We start from the raw sequence: 17,189 nt of genomic DNA, 5'->3' as shown, positions 1-17,189 counted from the left end.
AATCTTTAAACTGGCTACGCAGGCATAAAAAAATAAAGCAGAGAAATAATAAAGGGAAAAATACCTGCAACACATAGACAATTTCCTTAGTCAAATAACACAATTAAAAACCAGTGAAGAATGGAATGGTTCACAGAAATGTCCCCTGAACAAATGAAAACTCACTCATAAGAGAACTGTAAAATAAATTATAAACTAAAACTTTTCATGGGTAAGTCAAAAAGGTTTTGAAAATACAATCTTATGTTGAAAAGGAGATAAAAGAGAAAGCAATTTAAACAAAATGCACATTTTCTTTGACCCAGCAATTCCTCTTATAGAAATATATCCTATAGATATACTTTCACGTGTGGGAAAAGATAATTTATTTTAACAGGAAGAGCAAAAGGTCAGGAAAAAAAACCCTATGTATCAAAACAAATCCATTAATGGAATATTATTTAACCTTTTAAAAAATACATCCTGTTAAGAGGAAAAAAAACCTAAGATATATATCAGAGTATATAGTATGTTACCGCTTGAGCTGTTTAAAAAGTAGGGAGTATATATGTCCTACATATCTTTGTATACGTGACTGAATCTAGAAGATACACAAGAAACTCTTACAGATGGTTACTTCTGAGAAGGGGAACCACAGACTGGGAAATGAGGGTGGGGGAGAGAAGATTTACATATCACTTATACTTTTTTCAATCATGATTTATCAAAGTAAATGCATACATTTTTTAAAGGAAGGTTTTTTTTTTTTTAATTGAGGTAATACTTGTTAATAAACTTATACAAGTTTCAGGTATACAATATTATAATTTGATATGTGTATACACTATAGTGTGTTCACCACTAAAAGTCCAGTTTCCATCTGTCACCATGTATGTGATCCCCTTTAACCGTTTCGCTCTCCCCTCACCCTCTCTTCCCTCTGGTAACCACCAATCTGTTATCTGTATCTGAGTTGGCTTTTGTTTTTGTTCTTTCTTTTTGTTTTATAATCTACATATGAGTGAAATCATGTGATTTTTGTCCTTTTCAATCTGATTTATTTCACTTAGCAAAATATCAAGATCCATCCAGGCCCTCGAGTTAATCATGCTAAGTGAAAGAAGCCAGTCAGAAAAAGTTGAAAATCACATGATATCACTTATGTGGGATACAAAAGTAAAAGTGACAAACAGAGACTCATGGACATGGACAACAGACTAGTGGTTATCAGAGGAAGGGTTAGGCAGGAGGAGGCAGAAAATAAATAAAATGTTTAAAAAAAAAAACAACAGTTTTTCTTTATTTTAAAAAAGTTTACAACTGTGCTCCTTGGTACCATTCGCCCTTATATTACAGTTTCCATGTGTAATCTTCCTAATATTTAGAATAAAGTTGGTGACTACCTGACATTCTTTTAATGAACTAGTCAAAGCACTATGTGTGCATATATACATATATGTGTGTATATATATATACATATGCCTTATTGTTAAAATATACAGCTGAAACTTACTGGATTTCGTTAACCAATGTCACCATAAAAAAAAAAAAAATCCATCTATGTTGTTGCAAATGGCAATAGTTCACCTTTTTGTGGCTAAGTAGTATTCCATTGTATACACAGTGGATCCCTGAACAATGGCAGGAGCCGGGGGAGTTAGGAGGGCTAACCTCCTGTGCAGGTGAAAATCTGTATAACTTCAGTCGGCTCTCTGCATACGGAGATTCCCATCCTCAGATCAAATATGCTGACTTCGATCTGTGTTTGGTTGAATCTACAAATTGGCAACCCAGGGATACAGAGGGCTAACTGTACATTTATTGAAAAAAATCTTTGTATAAGTTGACACACACAATTCAATCCTGTATTGTTGAGGGTCAACTGTATGTACCACATCCATCCATTCTGTCCATTCTTTATCCATTCTATCAAATGGATACTTAGGCTGTTTCATATCTTAACTATATAAATAATGCTGAAATGAATAAAGGGGTACATATGCCTTTCTGAATTAGTGTTTTCATATTCTTCGAATAAATACTCAGAAGAGAAATTGCTGAATCATATGATAGTTCTATTAATATTCTGAGGAACCGCCATACTGTTTTTCACAGTGGCTGTACCAATTTACAATGCCACTAACAGAGTGTGAGAGTTCTCTTTTCTCCACCTCCTCTCCAACATTTGTTATTTCTTCTTTTTGATAACAGCCATTCTAACAGGTGTCAGGTAATATCTCACTGTGGTTTTGATTTGCATATGCCTAATAATTAGTGATGTTAAACATCTTTTTATGTGCCTGTTGGTCATCTGCATGTCTTAAAGAAGGTTTTATACTCTATTCCTCCACCTCAAAGGTACTGACTTACACATGAAAAAGGAAATTTAAATTATCCCCTTTGCCACAATATCCAAAACCATACATACTTTTCCAAAAGATGAGGTATGAAAAATAAGAAAATAATACATGCTTCTCTTTCTGTGCCCACCTACTTATTATTCATAAGTAGATAAATCATGTGTTGAATCATCTATTTTAAGCTACAATTGAAAAGGATTATGAAAGTAATAGCAGCTGTGTCAATGATCAATTTCTAATGACAGCACTCTTCTCAAGTCCCAGAAATCAATTCTAACTGGTGGCAAAGGTAGGTACTCACTTCCACCACAGCTTTACCACCTCAAAACTGCAGCATATCAAAAACATAATAACCAGATTAAGAAATAATAGAACAAGAAAATGTGTAAAACAAACAAACAAAAAAAGGCCACAATGACAGTCTTTACAATAAATTATAAACTATGCTTTTATAGTTTAAGAAAATAATTCTCTTCTTACAAGAAAATGTACATTCACAGAAACCCTGTATCTTTTATTCCACTTGAAAATGGAACACTTTCTTTGAGACAAGGATTTTCTACCAATTTTAGGAATAGCAAAACTGTTAAAAGAATGAGAAAAAGCCCAAACAGTAGCAACATCTCTCAATAACAAAATTCCCCCCAAGTCATTTACAAGTGATCAAATGCCGCAATTCAACAGTAAGACAATCTTCAGACACTAGGCTTCTTTGAGCTCTTCTTACAGAGATATAAAGTGTAACGCACTAAACAGTTTAGATACTGTTTTCCCCGAACACAAAAACATTAAATCATTATATGTTTATTAATTCACAATACTACTCTACACAGCTATGTGCAATCAACAAGAAAATCAGTTATTTTATTCAAATATTAACATATATATTATTTTCCACATGTCCTTTATCCTCAAACGGAATAGTACTTTACAAAGCTATTATGCAGCAACTTAATACTCTTGCAGAGAAGCCCAAGGCATCTCAGCTAACACTAATTTATTAATTCGTCTTCTTTGCTATAAAGTTTCACGTTTTCCCAATATTAGATTTCTTTAAACCAATTATAGCTTCAATTAGCAATTATTTTAATCCAAGTATCTGCAAATAATCTTAAAGAAAATGCATTTTAAAATTTCCAAAGATAGTTATGAAGCATTAGACTTTTAAATCTAAACCATTTCCTATAATCCACATAAAAGAATTCAACTAGTAAAAGAACATAACCACTAACCTATTATAATAACATAATTTAATTTTCTACTTTGCTAATCAAACTGATGAAATCCAGGGAATAAACTGAACTGCTGACATTTGCAGGTCATATAAACTGTGCAACGTGCAAGGTGCTATAAACAATGCACACACAAAAAAATGAGTAGAAAGAAACTAGAAAGAGTAGGATTATTTAGGATTATAGGGAGAACCTGAATTTAAAATGTGGAAAATGCAGGTTTGCTAAATTTGAGAAGACTCACTGATGGACAAAGAATGAGAATGTAGGATCTGAATGAGAATACTACATGCTTGCAAAGGATGATTTCACAAGGGCTCAAGTAAAACCAACACAATACAGAGATGCAAAGGAAAACAGAGATGCAGAGGAATAGGGGCCTAGAAAGTAGAGTGGAATTATTTCTGCTTCGAAAGCTGACATATCTCTCATGCAATTTTAGAAAGTTAGTTTGCTCTACTGACTCACTTAAAAGAAATGAAGCAGCATTGTATAAAACATGAATTAAATATATTTGTCTAATAAGTAAAACACTTCTCCCTTTCCTTTCTTTCTAGCTTCCCTAAGAGACCTTTTTTTTTCCTATGCCTCTCCTATCTAATCCTGACAAGAACAAGGCTCTTAACTCATAAGGTCTCAATTATCAACATTTGAAAAAAGCTCTGTTTATTGAGAAATATCTCTAGGGCAAGGACCCACCACTTTTATCAGGTTCTTAAAGGAGTGACAACAGCTAAAAACAAGAAGTTTTTTTTATGACCCTATAATCACTGCAACAAAAAACTGCAAAACCACCCTGTGCCACTTCTTTTCCCAGTGTATTCAAATTTGGTTTCCAGCTCAGGAACCAATTACAAATACAGGAGGAGAGGAAGAAGACACCTACTACGTTTAATTATGGAGTTCCCATCCTGTACTTTGTCAATTAGAGTTAGTTCAAGGGTCATCTCTCTGACTTCTGGATTATAGGACTGCTACTATCCTTGAAGATCTTGGATTAATTTTTGAAGTCCTAGATATAAAATTTTAATTCTCTTGTGCATAGTTTCATAACTTTCTTCTCTAATGTGTCAAACCCAAAATTGAATGCTTATTTTTTTCTTAATTAGAAATATGTGTAACAAAACAATAAAATCTGCAAATTATATCTCCACCATTAAATTGTTATTAAGACATACAAATAATTATCTGCTTATGAAAAGGGGTGACTCAGGACTAGCACTGGGGCAGCTTAAATGGTAGAGGCCTATCCTGGCAATGAAACTGGATCTGTGACTCTGGGAACTCCCCTTAGATCTATCTGGTCTGTTTCCTCAACTGACTAGTAAGGACCAATGCTACACGAATTTTCCACAAAGCACACTGCTCAACTCTCTTACTGTTTCGTAAAACTGTTAAATCATTTTTATTATAAGTTTATGTTAATCATTGATTATTTGTTAATAACTGTTAATTCTGAAATCCAATTTTAGAAAGTATAAAGGTTATTGACAATAATAACTCATTCTGATACTTTAAAAATTGATTTTCAGATTCTTCACTGCACAGCTAAGTGGTAAATTTGACTTCATTTTACTCTTGGAGAAATATATGCCTTTAGTTAAAATGTTAGCTACACCCAAACATGTCCTTACAAAAGCCAACTTTAAAACAGTTCAAAGAACATTTACTGAGCACCTACTGTGTAAAGAAGCACTAGGGAATTTGAGCATTAGAAAACAATAACAAAATCCATCTTTGTCTCTTAGAGATTTACAATATAGTTTAAAGGGCAGGTAGTGTCCAAAAAGAGAAAAACACAGAGCAGCAGTTATGGATAATGATATGAGCTGTATATAACGTTAAGATCTCTCTTATCTCTGAATTTTTGACAGAAATTCCTATGAATTCTCGCAGTGGTCAAAAATGACTTTCCATGGGAGGGGCATCTGATCTGGCCCTGGAAAGAAAGGTAGAACTTAGACAAGCAAGAAAGCAAGACATGGGGGGTCAGAGGGATGTGGTGAGAGGGTCTTGTACAGTGAATTCAGTGAATGATGGGTAAAAGAGATTGGCAAGAATAAGAAAGGTCCACGTAGAGAAGAGAAAGAGTTAAGACTGACAGGCTAACCAAAATGGGGATGACCCTGAAAGCCAGGAATCAGTACTCTGTCTACAAGAATGGAAGAGTTCATTGAGGGGGGCGGGGGTTCGGGAGAGCAGTGTGTGTGTGTGTGTGTTGTGTGTTGTGTGTTGTGTGTTGTGTGTGTGTGTGTGTGTGTTAGAGCTGGAGAGGTGAGTATTAAAGTGTGAAAAATAAAAGTAATGCTTTAAAACAGTTCAGGAACAAGGTATAGAAAGTCTACAATGCAAGGAAGACATGGGGGAAAGAAAGCTAAAAGCAGTCTAGTGATGAAACAGTGAGAGATTAAACAGGAGCAACATGGGAAAGCAGTAACTAATGCACAGTTCTTCAGTTCTAAAATTCATATTTAACGTTTCTGAATTGGTGTGCATTTACAAATGAACATGTATATAAAACATAGCTTTGACTTTGCCCACAATGAAAAAAACTGTCTCAAAATTGATCATGTGTCATAATCAATGGCTTCTAAGAACCAACACACACCAGATTTGGAAGAACTAAATAGTTCTGGGAATTGATGAGAGCAAAGCATTTCCAAAGAGATAGCAAAGACTCAGATGAAAAGCGGCTGCTCCAAATAGGGCCACAGACCAAATATGGGATGGCAGGTAGAGGATGTGCTCTGGATAAACAGAACAGACAGGAAAACAGCAGGACTTTCAGGTGCAAAGGAAAATTGGAAATGAAGGACTAGAGCTTCGGGATGAGGGATGACCAGATGACCACAGGGCAGGAGTAAAACTTCACTTAATATCTTAACAAACATACACAGAATCAAGCACCAGTTTTAAAAACAACCTACTTCTATATTACATAGGAAACTGATAAAAATCAACAATTTATAAAAACTCAAAAACTGTATCTCCAAAAACCATGACCTATGGCATAACAGTGATATGCTGTAACCCTTCCTCTACCAATTATTCCATTGCACTTTCCAAGATGGCTAACTTGACCATAAAGGTATTTTGGTATACTCAGCCCTAGTATACTTTTCAAGCCATTAAGCTAGAAAAAGGGTTTAAGATTATCTCCAGAAAAAATCATTTGCAATAACAGTGCTGTTCTTCAGTAAAGACTGGGGTAGGCCTGGCACATATTTTCTATAATTGCTTCACATTTCAAAAAATGAACATTACAAGACTGTTTCAGTTAGACAGCTTACCTATATTTATACATACAGTTCAAAGGTCAGCTAAAACAAAATCTACATTAACCATCTAGACCCTGTACCCCAAAGTGTTTGACTTTCCCTGAAATAAGAACACTTACAAAACCCAATAATTATACAGAATAAGAAATAATTATACTATTTATAATAACAAAGAAAACACCAAAGGTATGTCCAATTGTCTTCAACCAGATTAATTTTCCACTCCTTCCCAACCAAACATGAATAGTAATTTTCAAGTAAATTGACATGTAAAAAATTAGCATATGCAAATATCTAACTTCTCTTCATAAGAAATAAAATTCTGGATTATCTGAAAAATATACTAATAATAAAGAGGGGGAGAAAAGTCTATTATTAAACATGTTGTACCCTAAAGGCACATTTAAGTCTGTCTTACGTTTTCCATAAAGATGATATTTTAAGTGGTGGTTGGACTTCTTAACCACACAGCCCACAAAAATGACTACCCAAAGGTAAATTTAAAATGTGCAATGAAAAATATTAGAATACAACATTTTGCAAATATTAAAATACTGGTCAGAAAATAAAAAATACTGGTCGGAAACGCCAGCACTTAAAAAAAGTAAGCTGATTTAGAAAGCATGACAGAATTTTTAGGGAAGCTTAAAGAAGGGAGCTGTTTTGTTTCCTATGGTATGCTTAGCACCTGGCATAAAAACGATTTATTGAATAAATGATTGATGAGGATAAGACTTAAAGGCATTTATAAGGGTTTCCAGAGGTTAGTTAATGCTTACTATTTTAATAGTTATTTCAGTTGGAATATTTCCAAATCAACTGTGATCGAGATTGCCCGAGATGCTTACAAGCAAAAGGGGAATATAGAAAATATGAGTTATCGAAAAAAAATTGATTTTGAAAAGGACTGCCATAATACAACTATTATGCCACTTTACAGAAAAAGAACCAGATAGAGGCTAAGTAACTTGCCTAAAGTTAGGTAGCTGGTATAAGGTAGATAGAAGGTGTGAATCCTAGGCAGCCTAACTTAAGCTTTTAACCACTCACTGCCTTGTATGTCCCTACTCATAGCCAGGGCTATTGTTTTTTGCTTAAAGGAACGATACCACTCTTTTAATTCTAGGATAACTGAAAATATGATGAAGTATTTCACTGAAAAAGGGAAAATCAAAAAGAGTAAGCGAGGAGTGGTGTAGTCAGACGAGATGAAAAGAGAAAAAAATTACAATTCGATTTTGGAATTCCTTCCAGTTTTTATTTAGCAAACCCACAAACATGCTGAATACTTCATATAAGAAATATCTGTTCCCCTATCCAATTCATTGAAGATCATTTCCACCACGATAAATAAAATACATTTATTGCAAGTTTCAGGTCTCACAAGCTCAATGTATAGAGTAAAACTTGCTTAAGAGCCAACTCCAAGGTCCTCCAGGCAGCTAGAGACTTTATAACACACTATTTACACAGCTTCACTATAAGCTGGCATATAATTTCCTTTTACTAAAATAATGAATGTTACTCATTCCCATGAATTTTTCAAGTTTAAATATTGCTACTCTAAAGTTAACTCTAGGCCTGTGTCTCTTAATCCTTCATTTCTTTAACTCCACTTGTCATAAACCTTTTATTTTCATTTAGCAACCTCAATGACGAAATTCACATTACCTAATATAAAAGAAAAAAAGGAGGCAAAATTTCCAAATAAAAATAAAACAAGTTAACATCCTTAACTGCCCCCCTCTCCCACAGAAAAATTTATCCAGTAAGATAATTATCCAGTAAGATAATTATTTAGTAAAGTTATGAGGGGAAGAGGAGTATAACATTAACTATTTGAGATTATGGATTAATTGCTTGAAATAGGAATAAACAGTGAGAGGGAGGAAGTAGATTTTAGATCTTAGCTTAGAATATACCAAATTCCCTAGTTTTACTGTAGGGGGAAATGTATTAAGAAATATTTGGGGAAGAAAATTAATTTTCTTTAATATAACATGTTTGTGAAGACTTTTAAGGAAAATTATCACACAGTCCAAATCGACTCACCTTTAGCAAGCTTAATATAAAATAGAATTTACAACAGAATATTTAAGCATTGGTATAACATTTATTCTTCCTGTGGTTATAGGAAAATTATATTTTTATAAATCAGTCTGTATAAAAAAGACAGATGCATTCCATCTCACATTAGAGCTTTATGTATTTACATGTAGGCACAAATTTAAATTAGCCTCCTTTGAGATTACAAGGTTCTCTAATCACAGACAACATTGTTGATTACAGTGTATGGACATAATCAAGGTTTTCCAAAAACAGTCAACAGTCAGCCACTGTTAATGTTTTTATCAAGTGATGAGACATTAATCATGCATTTCAATTTGACAATGGTTAAGTTCATCAGCCTTTCTACAGGGATGAAGATAGTCCAAGGGTTAAGAAAGCAGGCTGACATATTGCACCAATATTTGTTGAATAAACTAAGCCCCAAGCCATCATGCCCTTAAACCTTAAAGTTACAAATAAAATTCCAAATCACTAAAGGAACTTCATACATTTATTGTTAAGACCGTTCTTCTCTATAAAACATCTAGCCCATCAGGCTTCTTTTTGTTTCAGAGCCTATTCTATAAAACAGTCTGAAAAGAGTCTATTACATGCTATATAATGCCCATATATTATATTACTGTCTATATTATGACCATAGAAACTTTTAAATTCAAGGACAAGCATAAAAAGGCAATTCCACACATTTAAGAAAACAAAGTTTGCTAGCTTTTTGCTGAATGAATCCTTCTCTGCTCCAGGTCAGTTTCAACTTAGACACTATGTTAAGGCTAATTGGTATTAACAGTCTCCCACAAAAAACTTGAAAAGCCAAATGAACTTCACCACTTCTACCAAAAAACAAATAGCATCAAGAACTATTATTTAGCCTTCACTGTTTATTCTCTTAACCTTGCAAAGTAATTTTTCTCCTATCAACAACTGAGGGAACAGGTCAGATTCAGAGGCAGCAGACTGTGGACTATTAAAAAGTGAAAAGAGACATGGGAACTCCCCCACCCTGCAAATAAGCACATATACATAAGCAGTCTTTCTATAGCTACTTGCCCCTTCTGTTAAATAACCTCAGAAGTCAGGAGTTGTTTACAGCTGAGCCATTTCAAGGTGCAAAGGAAAAAGTGATTGGGCACTCCTGTCTTAATATATATAAATCCATCCTTGCACTCCTAGGCAACTTCTTTTCTTCTAAAACACAAGATGAAGACTCTGCCCCCATACCATGCCTATCATAATTAATTTGAAATGAGACAAATGAGTTATCTTAATTTAAAAGTTATCACTGGACTAGACTTTTTAAACATTGTCACTCTTCCCTTCTCAGGAGTAGAGAACATCCCTTCTAATGTCTTCAGGGAAACTAGGCATGGCAGAAAAGGAACACATTTGGAGTAAGACAAATCTAGGTTTGAATCTGAGTTTGGTCACTCCTTAGCTGCTTTAACGTTGGCCAAATCTGCGTAACATCTTTAAATCTCAACTTCTTCCGCAAAATAGGTAAAAATACCACTTAGCTCAAAAGACAGTGGGGAGGATGAAAGGAGATAGGTAATTTGAAGCTCCCAATAACTATATAGCTAATATTAGTTATATTCCCTGAAAGAAGTGTTGAGTTGAAAACTGTAGAGAATTCTTATTACATGAAGGAAGTCAACATTAACACTTCCTCTAAGTCTCCTTTTATAAGTGCCACTTTGTCAGGTACTTTTTCATATTGTCTTAATTAAATCTTAAGATATCCTTTAAGTATTTTCCCCACTTCCCTGTTTTAAAGAGTTTAAATAACTAAGCAATTCACTGAAGTGGTAAGTCTGTATTCGAATCCAGATCTTTCTGACTCGAAACCCTAGGTAGGCTCTGGCTACTGTGTGCCTTACATGGCTACTTTTGAAAGCACATGCTGCTCTCGTACAGTGGTTTCAATTGGAAAGGAATTAAAATCAACTGGAAAGAAGTTAATATTGAGGACAGTTTTACAAACATAGTAAATTCCAAAGTGAACACATTTATAGATATTAATCAAGCCTACCATCATAGTTAAGGTTTATTATCTAAAGGATCACAAATAATCATTTCAAGAATAGTTGTCCTTATATAGAAACCATTATTTACAAAACCCCAGGCCCTCAAAGGTAAGCCACAGTATGGATCGCTCATGCAAACACACTATAACACGATCCTCAGCTCTGACCAACAACTAGGGCTACTGCTGAAACCATTTCATGAGGCCTTGGTGGCACCTGATTCATTCAGGGATTGAGTGCCTGCTGTATAAATAGGACTTCTTACAGTAAATCCTTGTAAAAGTCCACGACAAATCTACCATATAATAAATTTCACATTACATTTGTATTCAAGATTGAGGTCCTAACTGGTATACAATTCTTATGTCATCTAAAAATAATTTCCCATTAGTACTGTATAAATTGTGGCTCCTCACAAGCTATTATTTCCAATTAGATGACCAAATTTGTGAATCATTAATAAAAACTTTTAGCAGAAAACTTAAGGTTTAATTCTTCAATATTTCGCAAGACAAGGATATCAGAGTACTTATAATCCCATAATTAATCATAAATGTACTCCAAAAATTAAACTCGAATAGAGTTTACAAGGCACACCAGCCCTGTGTGCTAATTTACAAAGCACATAACTTACAACTGCAGTTTCAAAGCTTTTTGAAAAACACCTTTAAGAATTCAAAAGCCTCTCCAAAAATGCAAGTATGCCTATACATGTAAAACTTCACATGCCCATTAAAGTCCATCTATAACTCCCCTCTATTTACAGGGAATTCACGAACCCTAGATAAAGACCCCTTATTTAGGAAGTTATTTACAGTTTTAAGAGAATTTTTCTCCTACTTTTTATACGTATGGTCCCTTGAATAATTTACATTTATCATTTTATAAAAATTTATTTACCCACAACTTTACATTAAAAGGACACTTCTTCCAAATCCTTTAAATTCTTGCAACATTAAAAAGAAAGTCTAGTGTCTTTTGTCCACTAATATTAAGAATGCTCACAAGATGTGTGGCCCTGAACTAGGGGTGGCAAAGAAGAAAATTCTAAGATATTGTCAAGGCCAGTGACCTTGAGAAGTCTGCAATCTATTTGTACAGTCTGTTCTATTAAAAAAAAAAAAAATTCTTTCAACCATTTACTGACCATTTTGAACAAAAACAGGTGTCTTTAAGCTGAAACCTTTAAATAGATAGGAAAAGGAATTCTGCAGGAAAAAAGACCAGAAATGGATTCAGAGAAATTAAAGGAAAGACATGAGCTAAATTTTCTAAGCAACATATTCCTAAGAATGTGTTTGATTTACCACACATACCTAGCATTAAAACTATAGTCAATTTCTCAAGTTCAGTCAACTTGAGAATTGGGAATATAAAAACACTGAATTAGATGTAATTACTACACTCAATAGAATAACATAAAATGACACAAGTTCCATAAAAATTTTACCTAAAAAAAAGGTTACTGAAAACTATTATGATAGCAAAGAATGTAAGCAGCTTGGTATGGATAAAAAGAGTACATGGCTGGTGTGCTATACACCCATTATCATGCCCATGGCAGACATCACTAATTAATCATACCACCCTTTCCCCCTACTGAGCCTCATAATTTAAACATAACTTTCCAGTAGAAATCAGGGTGGGCATTATAACTGAACCTATTTGTTGTCCTTGATAGTTATTTTTTAAATACTGTTAGAGTCAAATGAAGCACCAAAATTTATGTATTAATGTTCAATGAATTTATAATGAATTTCATTTATTTTGAAGTGTTCCCCAAAATACAAAATCCTCTTTAAAAGTTAAAATTTTTCTCTGTTAAAGAGAATAAAATATTATGGTCAGTATAATCTTAATTAGAAAAGCTTTCTTTTTAAAAAACGTAATTGCCCCATGAAAGAGCTCTAAAAAACTGCAATTAACTATATTTTTGACAGCCCTCATTTTTACCCAATTTGAATTTAAAAACCTGACAAAATAAGTTTTGTGTTATCAATAAAATTAAAACCACATGCCTATATCACTTAGAAATTAAAAAACACATAATTTTTTAAAAATGCAATATGTATCTGTAAATAAAATAAGAAACACTTTGTCCTTGCAGTTTAAAAAAAAAAAAACAGGTTAATATTAGCAAAATTCTAAAGAAAATACATATATGACATTTAAGATTTCTGTCACTTCCAAAAACAATTTTAGGTATAACACAGACTCAGAAATGAGATGATAAAAAAAGAAAATAAAACAGCTCCCTAGAACTCTAGGATCATATTATGGGTGGGTGATGCTTAGCATTAAGTAAACTAATAGGAAGGAGTGAAAACCTGGATTCAAGGAAGTTGTGAGAGTACTATGAGATAAGTGAGAAAATTATTTCCTAAGTCTTCGAGTCTAGTAAAGAAAAATAATAGTCTACTAGGAAACCAGAAGGCTCCAGCTTTCTAGCCTTAATAGCAAGATTCAAGTATTATATAGGTAAGGTTAACAGATGACAACGCAATGTTAGGAACATAAACACCATAAAAAGAGGCATTCCCCACTCCAAGTCCAATCTCAACTGGTACTGATATTAAAAATAATAAATTGCTTTGAGAAATTATATGTTAGTGTCCACTAAGGGAAACTAAGTATATCTTAAAATACTTTTTAATAAAGTTCCTTCAGAAGTTGTTAACTAGGCATGACCTCAAATTATACATATCTTAGGCACTGTAGAGCTCCCTATGTATACCCACTCAAACCTTTCCCCCATATTTCCTTTTAAAGATTACTTTGAATGAGCTTTTGCACTCCTTTTACTCTCAGATACAAAAGTGTACTAAACATTCCTGCCCAGGACCTTTTTTTCTCCCTGAAACAAGAGTGAAATGCATCCAATTGTCACTTGGTGCTTTTTCATTTGGACAGACCACTCATTTGGAGAAAAATGAATTTAAAGGTTGCCTAAGTTGCTAAACTACATATGGAGGTAAAAACAGACCAACTTCGCTCTATAAGACAAACTATTTTGGCTAAATAAGCATGACACAAAGAAATGACACCAGGGTTAATACTTGGGCAGTTATTGCTGGAAAGAGCTTCAGGGACATGCAGCTTTTTTTTTTTTTTCTTTTACAGGCTATCTTTTTTCAGAGTGGCTCTAATATTATTGGCAGTACTGAGACGTAAACAGAGATCTTACTATATAGAATCTATCTGATAAATGGGGAGAGGAAATCTAAAGACATCAAAGGTCCTTCAGAAGGCCAATTAAGGAAACCCATGGTTTTCCTACCACTGAAAGGAATGAAGGGGAAGACAGAGTCATAAGAACCCAATCGTCTTCCTTTTCCCTTATCTAGAAAAACAAGTGTCCCAACTGTGCACAACCCAGACCGAGGCTCCAGCCTTTGGTAATAAGTAACCCAAAGCGATGACCGGAGCCCACACTAGGATCTTACCTCTTGGATGCGCTTCCTGGCCCGCTGAAGCACTTCTTCGTAGCCTTTCTGCCGCAGCTCGCTAAGGCTTTCGTAATACTCTTCAGGATCATCGGTCTCAGTGAAGAGTACCTGGGAGAGGATCTTCCAGCCGCAGGTGTCTAGGCCGTGGCCCAGGTAGACCTGAAGCTGGTAACACAGAGTGTCTATCTCCTGCTCAGTCATCTCCGGGGCGCCTCCGAACAGCACGGTCCACATGCCCGAAGGCTCCTCGGGGAACACCGGCAGGCACGGCTCCAGCTGCGAGTTCACCGAGCACAATTGCTGGTGCACAGAGCGCAGATCCTGGAAGGAGAAGAGCCCGGCCCAGCTGCACTCCTCCGCCGCGGACTCCAGCTCAACCGCGGGTGGCTGCTGCTCCGCGTCCGAGAGCTCCAGGGACGCCGGGGCCGCCTCGTCTTCCCTCACCATTTCCAGCACTTCGATTTCCTCGGAGACCGACCCGCCAGCGCTCACTACCCGCACCGAGGTCACTGGGGCCTCCCTGGGCGCCGGCGGGAATGCCACAGCGGCGGCCCCCACATCTCTGCCTTCAGATCCCCTCCGGACCGGGCTGGCCTTGGCTCGCACTGGGCTCCTGAGAGGGCTCTCTGCCCCTTTGCCGGCCGGACTCCGCAACAATGAGTCTCCGCGAAGGTTGCGCGCGCTCCGGGGAGAGCCGCCTTCCGCCCAGGCCGGGCTCCTACGGGGTCCGGGGCTCCTTCCCAGAGTCGCACAGGCAGTGGCCTCGGGCCTCCCCTTGCCCGCCGGGCTGCCCGGCCCGCGGGTCTCGTCGGACGCGGCTGCGCCAGATTCGGCGCCCCCTCGCGCCCCCGCCTGCTCCCGGGAGCTGCTTCTCTGTCTCTGGGCCGTCCGGTTGTGGCAGGTTATGGCAAACTTGCCTTCAATCTCGTTCCAGGCCACAATAAAGACGAATTTGTGTTTCTCGCGCTCATCGAACACATGGGGCCGCACGGCCACCCAGTCCGACTCGAGAGTCTCCTCCAGCGCGAACGACATGGTGGCTCCGGAGCCAGGCCGCGGAGGAGGCGATGCTGGCCCTACCCGCCCGAGGACTCGCCGGCTGGCTGCGCCGCGCCCCCGGCTCAACTTCGCTGGGCGCCTTCAGCCATCTTAGCGCCCTAGCCGGCTCTCCTAGCTCGCTCTCCCGTCCCTCCGCACTCAGACCCGCCACGCTCCTTTGTGGCGCGGCTCGCGGGAAAGACAATACGCGTTGCTGGAGCAGGTAGTTCACATGGTCACGTGCGGCCGGATCTGTTTACAAGCCCGGTGCTGCAGCAGCGCCTCACGCCCGCCCCGGCCGCCTCCAGTGCGAGGCCGCGGTGCTGCGACTGTAGCGCTCTGGAGGTGAGGCGCGGATCCCGCGGCGCCAGGCAGGTCGGTAAGAGGTCGGGGCCCGCGGTGTGTACGTCTCCGTCGTTTGTCCGGGCTGATCTCCCCGCCTTTTCTCCTCTTCTCAACCGTCCGGAGCTGCCTGACGGATGGAGGCGTCTCCTAAACTCTGCGCTTCAGTATCGCCACAATGTTACCATTCGGCTGCTGACGTCGGCGGCTCCACGAGGGACGTAAACACGGGCACGTGCCGCACGCTGGTGACGCGGCGGCGGCGCGCGCACCCGCGCGCCGTCACCGCCCCTCAGCCTTCCTCTGCCGCTCCCGCGAGCGGCCGCGCGCCAGACTCTTCCGTCCGCGCTGTCTCCTCCTCCCGCGGGAAGGAGCCGGCGACCAGCCTGCTGCCTGGGCTGAAGCGGTGAGAATGACAGGTGTGCCTTGCGGGGCAGGTGGTTTCCGAAACTTGGGAAAAAAGAAACAAAGGCAGAGGAACTGCGATTTTCTCCAGTCATTCAAAGAGGCTCTCAAAAGTAAGTTTGCCTCAGTTCCCCCTGGGGGTCGGGATTGAGAAGTCCTCTATTCAGAAAGAAGTACAGTACTCCATAACATTACGCGAACCATGTGCTAAACTTAACTGTTGGATTCTACCCCAACACGTTTGAGACACAATTTAAGATATGAAAGGATAACGTCTGGAGACAATCCAGAACTCCAAAACAAAATAAAATTAAATGAAAGTTCAATCATGTCCAAATAGTGATGTTTAAATTTAAGTTCATCGGTGTTTTATTGCTTCAGGTTTCATCATTGTGTACTGTTCGGTGAACCTCATTTTGAGGTCACTGGCTTGAGCCCTTTTGAAGTTGTATTCAGTTATCAGAGTTCCCAGAATGCACATGCCAAAAATAATCACATAAATCTGAAAAATTCTGCTGTTCATATTGAATTATGATGAAACACATTCTTAAAATTGCCTAGTGGATCTTATAATCCAGTATATATAATTGGCATTTTATTTCCTATTAGTGTCCAATACATATTGCATGTGTTCTGTATCCACAGCAAAGTACAACAGTAATTCATTCTTTTACTTTTATCCATATTTCTAAAATATATGCAAAATCATTTAGGTTAACTGTGCATTGTCAGCTACACTTACTTTTACCTCAGTGTTGTCCTGACATCTGAATAAACAGCCAAAGTTTTAACTCTGTCACTCAGCAGGACATTTTAGACTTATAGATCTGCTTTGACCAAAAAAAAAAAAAAAAGGACTTTGGGCAGGATGTGGAACCACAAATTTTCAAAGCTTGTAACAACTTCTGTCAGCTCTCAAATGCAAGTCAGATATATACCTTTGGAAAGGCAGGAAGAAAGAAAAAGAAAACCTGTTGCAAATCTATATCACCATCTAAGCAAGCAATAGCACATTATA

General features: G+C 37.5%; 1 protein-coding gene across 1 annotated transcript in view; it reads right to left on the bottom strand.

Annotated features, from left to right (window-relative positions):
- JMY (junction mediating and regulatory protein, p53 cofactor) overlaps window positions 1–16,661 on the bottom strand; it is a 79,341-nt gene extending 62,680 nt beyond the window's left edge. Inside the window, exon 1 of the mRNA XM_006913174.3 lies at window positions 14,384–16,661. Within this exon, the coding sequence (XP_006913236.1) occupies window positions 14,384–15,421 (1,038 nt within the window). The 5' untranslated portion in view covers window positions 15,422–16,661. The remainder of the gene's footprint in view (window positions 1–14,383) is intronic.
- Between the last annotated feature and the right edge of the window lie 528 nt (window positions 16,662–17,189).

This window comes from Pteropus alecto, unplaced genomic scaffold, assembly GCF_000325575.1.
Source record: "Pteropus alecto unplaced genomic scaffold, ASM32557v1 scaffold20, whole genome shotgun sequence".
In the NCBI taxonomy this organism is placed as follows: Eukaryota; Metazoa; Chordata; class Mammalia; order Chiroptera; family Pteropodidae; genus Pteropus; species Pteropus alecto.
This window is presented reverse-complemented; position numbering and strand designations above follow the sequence as displayed.